Raw genomic sequence first — 8,672 nt, 5'->3', positions numbered from 1 at the left:
TTTCACATTTTGAACGATAACGTACAGTATGATATTCGTATATTATACGTACGGTGAATGAAACGATAGATTTATAGTAGAACAACTAGAAAACGAAGACAACGAGAAACATGGAATTTGCGTGAAACGACGCAATTTCCTCTCACACCGAAAGTGTCTTAAACTTATGCTGGCGGTAGTATAGCTTTATCGGAGTTCACACTTTGATAGTGGCGTGTGTCATTCGTCACCGTCGCAAAGCTAAAACTGCAATTCCAGCGAAACGTCGAAATTTATCTCTCTGGAATTCGATAAACGAAAATATTTCAAACGACAGTTTCCAACGACTGACGCAATCTCGGAGCAACGCTCTGCGACGCTAATCCCGCGATCAAAATATAAAAGCGACCATCAGCGAAATATAAGCGGGTTCCAAATCGTCCTAAGGGTGTCAGTGCTCGACCAATGAAAAATGAACGATATACTAAGTGTCCCGCGCAACTTGGACAAGCTGTCGTTCTGACACGTTAAAAGATAGAAGAGAATCTCGCTAGACAAAATTAAAGCGGTATCGTACGATGTATTTTTCTCAATTTTAGTTTTTTCTTTTTTTTTTTTTTTCTTAATGTAATCTTAAGATCGTCCTTATTTTTTCAAGCTGCGATAAGATCATGAAAATCTCAACAGACGTGTCAAAGCAGACAGGCGATATCTTTTGCGAAATTGAAAAAGTTCTCGAGCGAAGAACGCTACGCAGGAAACGACGATTGAAATAAACGGCTCGAGTCGATGTTCGTGCGAACTCGCGACGAAAGTGTACGTCGAGGTATACGTCGCAATCGTTCGAATCAAACTGATATCACGAAAAACGTCTAAAGTTGCGAACGAAGAATCTTTTCAGAATGCATTGTATCGTCGTCGTGTCAAAACAACTAGGGTTGTCAGTCTCTGAACGATCCTGCTACTCTAAACAGGTGATCTCGGAATATTCGAAGCGATTATTTACCATCGCCCTCGATTAATTTTGTCCAACGAATTTTCTTTTCTATCTTCTACCGTTTCAGAGCTGTAGCTTGTCCCAGTTGCGTAGGACACTCTGTATACTCGCAACCATGAGTTCGATCACGCTCGGTGTACGCACCGTCGAAACGACGAGGTCAACTCGTCGAGAAGGCAAATCGATGGACAGACTCGCGGCTTGCCTTACTAGGCGATGCAGCATCCGTTGTTCTGATGGCGCGTTTTGCCGCTCTTCGACATCGTGAAACCAGGACAACACTGATCCTGGTGCGTCAACGACTGCGAGTTGCTGAGATCGCTATGGAACGTGGTGTAATACTCTTTGCTCTTCTGTCGTTTCGAGACGTCGGAATCGGCAGACGCAGCTCTGTCGTCGCGAGACTCCTCCGACGACGAACTCGAGCTCGTCACGTTCAGCTCCGGTTTCGGGTGTATCCCGGCCGATCGGTTCTCCGCGCGGGGCGATAAACTGTCCCTGTGCTGTCTGAAGTGTTCCTCGGTGTCGCTCAGAAGGCAGCTGAACATCTCCGAGTTCCTGGTCATCACCGCACCTATCGAGTTCGACCTGCATTCTGAAAGTAAACAGGTTTTAAGGGAGAAATTATTAATGTTTCACTGGTAAGGATCGCTATAATAAATAATGACCTTCTGACGACCTAATTCTATCGAGTCGGCCGAAGAGTTCGTTCGGTTTTTCTTGCAAGGTGTCTTTAGTGGCATTTAGTTGTCTCCTATTTCATTCGAAATATCATTCTCAGGGTCGTGCTGTGAAAGTTACCACATTTAGCTTGCATTAAAAAAAAGAGAGAAAGGAGCTTGTAAAGATCGGCGAATCACTGCGTAATCATTTCGACGACAAATTCAGATTTCGAATTATTCGATTCGTCGGAGAATCTCTCGATAAGACGCAGACAAGCTGATAAGCACACGTAAAGGTATAATTACGTCTGGCCTGAAATTCTGCCGTGTATTTTGGATCGTTGCCTCGTACAGATACAACGTTCTAATTAATTTCTTGTTCTATCTTTTCCTTTCATTTATCTTTCACTGTCCGCCGCTTCCTGGCTCTCTACTTTCAACCATCGAGTTAACGTCTCAACTGAAACTCGAGCTTAGAACGCGCGTCTCGTGTTCCTTGTTCTCTGTGCTTCTACCACCTAAGCTTCTCGCATCGCCTAAACTTCGAAAACATGGAAATCCAGACGGAAGCGTGAAATACGAAACTCCAACGGTAGAATGTAAAAATACAAAAATATCGTGCGAAACTGTAAATTTAACACTCGGTTCTATCTTTACCGAGTATCTTCTTACATCTCCCAATGGATAGCTTTTGTAAATTACAAGCCATCGAAATTTCAGACTCTTTCTAACATCCTAAACGCGTCATCGTGTTTAAATAATTACGAATAAATGATTTATCGTTTCGGAATTTTAGTTACCTTTCGAATCGGCGTTCTTCGTCGGTGAATTTGCCACCGATCGACGAGCAACGTCTTGGAACGTGATAGGCGAGTAAATTCTTCTTTCCTCGGGGATGAACGTCGAATCTGCAGGCGTTGGCGAGACTATGTTCGAACCTCTCCTAGACAACGTGTCCAAGCAATTTTGATTGTCGTACATGGTGGCTGCCGTGAAAGCAGCCGGCGTCCCTGCGGATACTCTCTTCTCGATGTTTCTCGTGTTCCACTGTGGCGGCTCTTGAATGGTAATTCCTTTCGTCGACGACGATCTATGCTCCCTTTTCTCTAACCAGTAAGTCTTCATCGTGCCTGAAATACACGCGATATTCTGTAATCTGCACGTTTGGAGTCGTTTCGATGCCACCTTTGTCAACCATTTCGTTGGATCTCGACGATATTTGTAATATTGGATTGGCAACTAAGCGATTGCGGATTTTCCCATTAGGCGGTATTGACAAAATCCGCAATCGCTTAGTTGCCAAGCCAATATTTCGCATCGAATTATATCCCATAATGCAAATTTCATACCTTTACCCTTCACTTCTATCTCCCCTCGTTCTTTAACTTTATACGACGGTGACAATAGTTCTCGCGTGGATTCTGATATGTGTATTTGCATCGCCTGGCTGGTTGCCTCCATACGAGATGCCGTGTTCACCGAATCACCGAACAAACAATATCGTGGCATTTTCAAGCCGACTATACCGGCTACCACAGCACCGCTATGGATACCGACTCGTATTTGAAGATGAAGACCTGAAGCAGGAAATTACAAGCGTGTTATAATCACTAGAAACAAAAAGAAGAGAAGAGATGAATACGCAGGACAAAGGAGCCACGTGCGATTTCAACGACTTCGAAGTATGTCGTCGACGTCGTCGTTCTGAATCATTTTTTCCCTGTGCATTAGGTTATCCAAAAAGCTTCTTTCGTTTCATAAGGAAATAATAGACACGCAACGGTTTTTGCTTTACATCATTTTATTGAATTACGATCCATTTTGTTCTATTGGAAAATGTTGTGCGTCTGCTATTTCCTTCTAAAGCGAAATTAGAGACGAAAGGACATCGGGGCCTTCCTTTTGGAATTTTTGGGAAGACCCCCAATACTTTAGTCTGGACTTTTCATTATAGCGGTATTTAATAATAAAACTTAGAAGTAGTCGTTTACGATTTAATCCGATTATATGTGCCCGAGATTTATGACAATAGGCTTAGGCTCGAAGTGACACAACTGGTCGCTGAACGTAGCCACGATCACGGGAGGGACGTTTTTACCTAACAGAGGTATAAAGTAATTGTTAAAAATAGATTTAACCCGAGGGGTACAGAGAGGTACGAAGAAGAATATATAAATGCAGTTCGACTTGGACTATGCAAGAAAGCACATTTGCTACCCCGCTGACCGTGGATTCGTTATTGAACCTGGTATTGAAGCGGTCAGCACTTCTAAGAAAACTCTACATTTGGTCTTCTCAGTTTTCTCAAGCACCGAAGCCATCGACAGCGTATAGACAAAAGACTGGGACGAAGGCAGACCATAAACAGTAGACAGGCTATTTTGCTTATGTGACTCCTTGCTGCCGTCCCCCATAGTGGGATGTAGACAGGTGACGATGGCTTTAGGGCTTTCAGTTATAGGGTAACACTGCAAATTATATTCCTATTTACATTAAAATATATTGTCTACTTTACAATTTATCCATGCGTTCCTTTGTTCATACATCTAATAACCTCAACAGAACCTAAGATCATTGTCATTAGCATCTGGAGTATCTAATCGCCACTAATCATATTTGTACCAGTAAATGTCATCCATATTGTATAACAACAATGGTTAATCCAAATGAAGATTCGTTACACGTCCCTAACCCTAAGGAGAACTCGACATATAGATATAATAGTGAGTCTTTGAAACATTCGCAAAAATACGTTTACCATTGCGTATATACAGTGCTAAGCGTTCTTTAACATTTTCTCTTGACTCAAGGGTGAATATTCATAGTATTTGCGTATTATAGACGTGTTAGGAGGCGAAAGCGTGGGCGGAGGAGGAGCAGCCTCGTTGTTCTGCTTATTTAAAACCGAAGAAAGAATTTGTAGCTGGCAGAATCTTTTAATTCTATACAGGGCGAGTCACGCTATGGGGATGGAAAGAACAGATCGTAGGAGGAAATATTAATTTATATAAATAACTAATAATCTTTCTATAATGTCGCTTTTACTAGCAACGATGTACACGGCGAGCGTGAAACGTATCTTTCCTTTTTCAAATGGAATTTAATATACGTGGTATTTGTACATAGATCAATTTTTCAAAACATTTCGCGAAATATATATGTCGGAGATGGAAGGACAACGGGACCCCCCGTTGGAATCACTCGGAAAAATCCGAATGCTATAGCAGTTACGAAATAACCCAAACACAGTTATTCGAAACTTGAGACAATGAGCTTGGGCTCGAAGCGACGACCGGTCACGGGATGAACGTTCCACCTAACGAAGACGTGGATTTGCATAGCCCGCCTTTAATGAATCGGCTGTACCGATATTTGACAATAAACGACCTAACGACCCCGTAGTTAGCCACGTACGGATGGTCGCCAGAGGGTGACGCATCACGCACAATTGGCAGGCGACCTTTGTTCTATCAGCCCGTATACCTGTCGCCCGTTATGAGATTTTCCCCGACTAATCCGATGACCTAATGCCGTAGGGTCACTTAACATAGTTTCGCTCGGCAGCGAGGAGAGGTGATTCTCATGCTTGCAGTCTGACTAGCCAGAGACCTAGTGTGTGAGTAGTGAAAAGTAAATCGAGGGACAGTGTATGAGTCGAGTGCGAGGTAGATCTTGAAACAAAGTATATCGGTTATCCCGTGGACCATGGATTCGTTATACCGACTCTAAGATCATTGTCATCGTTGTTTAATTACTGTGGCCAGTTGTCTATCTTGTATTTGTGGTAATAGACGTCATCTCGGTTGTACAACGACGATGAACAACTCAGGCGCAGATCCCTTACACGCCCCAAATCCAAGTCCTAACGCAAACCCGACATATAGATCTTCTTAACGCGAACAAAATTTTACCCGAGATATAATTTGCAAGATAAGTTAAATTACCTGTCGCAGAAATTTACCTGTGGATCGGTCTTTGAGGTCCGTTATCGCTTCGACCATATCGAGCGCCATATCACACACACGATCTGCGTGATCGTTCTCCTTCACTGGTGCACCAGATACCACCATATAAGCGTCGCCGATAGTTTCGACCTAGCGGAACAAATTGCAAGGATTGTCATCAAATATACGTGAAATATTCAATACCCTGGATGAAAAGAACTATCGAAATACGTGGAAACGAACGTTTAACCCTTTCGCTTCGCCAGAGAAACGCGCGCCAGAGATACGCACAGTGTGCGTGGTTGCTGTATATACGTTTGCCTAAGTCTTAAATAACAATAATTCTTGTAGGAACCGTATATGAAGTATCGTTTCACTGTCAATCGATTTAATAGATTTTTTAGCATGAAACAGTATACGATCGTTTGGATGTTTGAAGTTGTTGGAATACAACGATATTTCACGCATAGACACAATACCCTTACACAGACACTCACACAGGCATTTGAACAGGGCGCTTACACAGGTCATACTCATTACTGTATAGAGAGTGGGGTTCAAAATATTTAAGGGATCATGGGTCACTACCTGCGTTTAGTCTGAGGGTAACTGGCCAACTGTCAACAATCTCCATACGTTGTTAATTATATTACTCGCTTATATACATCAGGTTCTGTAGTTCTGTTTAATAAACATCACTGAATATTATTTCAACGTAAATATTGTGTCTTCCACAGATTATTAATCTTAACTTCAAGATTAAGTTCTAACAGAAATATATTGTGTGTTTTGATGTTGTTTCAACTATGAGTAACGTTAAGAAGTGATTAATCCAATATGTCAATAAAATCAACGGAAAATGTTCTGCTGATAACGAAAAGATATATTATTGACTACAGATAACACTTGTATATGCATCATTTGGATGACGGATATATGGGATGCCTCACCCAGGAGTCATTGCGTGATCGCTGGAAGCGAAAGGGTTAAACGAAACGAATCATGCCGTGGTTCTCGAGTTTCTACAAATTTTCCATCTCCTCTTCTTTCGCAAAGAATACAACGTTCCCGATGTTCCGACGAAATAATTAATTAAATCGTTACTAATTGGAGTGACTGAAATATTCAACGATAATTTCTTCGTACGTAATCCGCTGAAATATTTCATACCTCGAATGTTACGTATGGTGGTATTTTTTTTTTTTTTTAACGTTTTAACGTTAGAAGAGTAGAATCGCATCGAGGATGACGGAGAAGAACGCAGCAAGATTTAAGAAGGAATTTTGAAAAAGACGCGCGGTTTCTTTTAATGATTGTGCGTCGCGTTCTGGAATAAAGCAAGAGAATGACTTTGAGAACGAATAAATGTCTAACTCTTACTACCTAAGAATACCTTATACACCCGGTTCCGTTCTGTTAACGTGTCGAAAAGGGAGTACATCGCGTTCAGCATGGACACCACCTCCATCGGTGTGATTCTGCTGCATATCTCTGTAAATGTCACTACGTCCGAGAATAAAATTGAAACGCTGTCGAACATCTGAAATAGTCATGATAGTGAAACGTGTTAATCAATCACGGTCAAAGATGATTACTCTTCTTCGACATCCATCGCTTTCACGTACGATAGCGTAAATGGTAGTTGTAACGAGAGGATACGGTACGTAATTTCGGTAAACGTAGCAATCAATAATTTGATAATTATTTACAAAGGGGACGATTTGATCGACTTCAGCCACCTTAAAATACGTTGTCAAGATCGATGTTCCGAACACTTTTTGCCTGAACGCGTTATTGCAAAGTTTCTGTTTCAATGAAATAATTTGGAAAATAATTACCGATAACTTTAGACGAGTAACAATTTCTAGAATAATACGCTAAAATGTTCAAAGATTCAAAACTGTCGTGTACGTTCGTACATCGAATCATCTTGCATCGCGTTATATTGTTCGCGATGAAAAATGTGATTCGCGAAATTTATAAAGACGTTCGAGTTTTAAAATTTTTAACATCGACGATGACGAGAAACTGACTGCTTTATGACAAAGAAAAATACTTCCGTAGTATCGGTATTCGATGGATGATAGACGATTTATTAACGTATAACAGGCAACGAAGATTCGTTTTAAACCATTGGTCTTACCTCGCACGTGTCTATAGGACTCTCGCCGTTTCTCAAACGATCTGCCACCTGTTTCGGTATCATCTGATACAGCAATTCGTCCGTGCGTTTCATCTCCTCGTCCAACTTTCTCATAGACTCCTCTAGCTTTTTGCTTTTCAATTGCTCCTGGTCTAAAGCTAATTTCAGTTCCACCGATTGTTGAGTGCCAGCAAGCATCAGATCTCTATAACAAAAGGGATACATGTTTCCTATCTATACAATCAGTTTTATCGTAATCATCGTGATACTGATTTTCCGCAGCAATTGTGTAACTGTTGCATTCCCACTTGCACTTTATACTCGAACTTTGTATTTGTACTTGCGCTTTACGTTTGCACTCGCACTTGCACTTTCTACTTGCACTTTATACTTGTACTTGCATCTTGTATTTGCACTTGCACATTGTATTTGTACTTGTATCTTGTATTTGCACTTGCACTTTGTACTTGCACTTTGCATTTGCACTTCACACCTGAACTTTGCGTTTGTTCTTTGCCCCAACGTTTCGTACACGCTACAGTTTCAGGTCTGCTCTCAACAAGTAGACTGCAATGTGTACGAAACGTCAGCGCAAAAGGTAAATGCAAAATGCAAGTGCAAAGTGCAAGTGCAAGTGCAAGTACAAAGTGCAAGTACAAAGTGCAAGTGGAAGTGCAAGTGTAAAGTGCAAGTTCAAGTGCAAATGGAAGTGCAAGAGTAAGTATAAAGTGCAAGTCCGAGTGCAAGTGGAAGTGCAAGTGTAAAGTGCAAGTGTAAGTATAAAGTGCAAGTTCAAGAGTAAGTGGAAGTGCAAGTGCAAATGCAAGTACAAGTACAAAGTGCAAGTCCAAGTGCAAGTGGAGGTGCAAATGTAAGTATAAAGTGCAAGTCCAAGTGGAAGTGGAAGTGCATGTGTAAAGTGCAAGTGCAAGTGCAAGTGCAAGTAT

At 41.5% G+C, this 8,672-nt stretch overlaps 1 protein-coding gene across 3 annotated transcripts in view; it reads right to left on the bottom strand.

The window, feature by feature from the left end:
* Positions 1 to 747: 747 nt before the first annotated feature.
* Gyc88e (Guanylyl cyclase at 88E) overlaps positions 748 to 8,672 on the bottom strand; it is a 37,796-nt gene continuing 29,871 nt past the window's right edge. For all 3 annotated transcript variants that reach the window (XM_072000185.1, XM_072000186.1, XM_072000187.1), the window contains 6 exons: positions 7,726 to 7,930; positions 6,976 to 7,122; positions 5,600 to 5,732; positions 2,988 to 3,215; positions 2,439 to 2,768; positions 748 to 1,571 (listed from right to left, as the gene is read on the bottom strand). In XM_072000185.1, the coding sequence (XP_071856286.1) occupies positions 1,186 to 1,571; positions 2,439 to 2,768; positions 2,988 to 3,215; positions 5,600 to 5,732; positions 6,976 to 7,122; positions 7,726 to 7,930 (1,429 nt within the window). In that variant the 3' untranslated portion in view covers positions 748 to 1,185. The remainder of the gene's footprint in view (positions 1,572 to 2,438; positions 2,769 to 2,987; positions 3,216 to 5,599; positions 5,733 to 6,975; positions 7,123 to 7,725; positions 7,931 to 8,672) is intronic.

Source organism: Bombus fervidus, chromosome 3 (genome assembly GCF_041682495.2).
Source record: "Bombus fervidus isolate BK054 chromosome 3, iyBomFerv1, whole genome shotgun sequence".
In the NCBI taxonomy this organism is placed as follows: domain Eukaryota; kingdom Metazoa; phylum Arthropoda; class Insecta; order Hymenoptera; family Apidae; genus Bombus; species Bombus fervidus.
The sequence above is the reverse complement of the archived record's forward strand: the minus strand, read 5'-3'. Positions and strand labels throughout refer to the sequence as shown.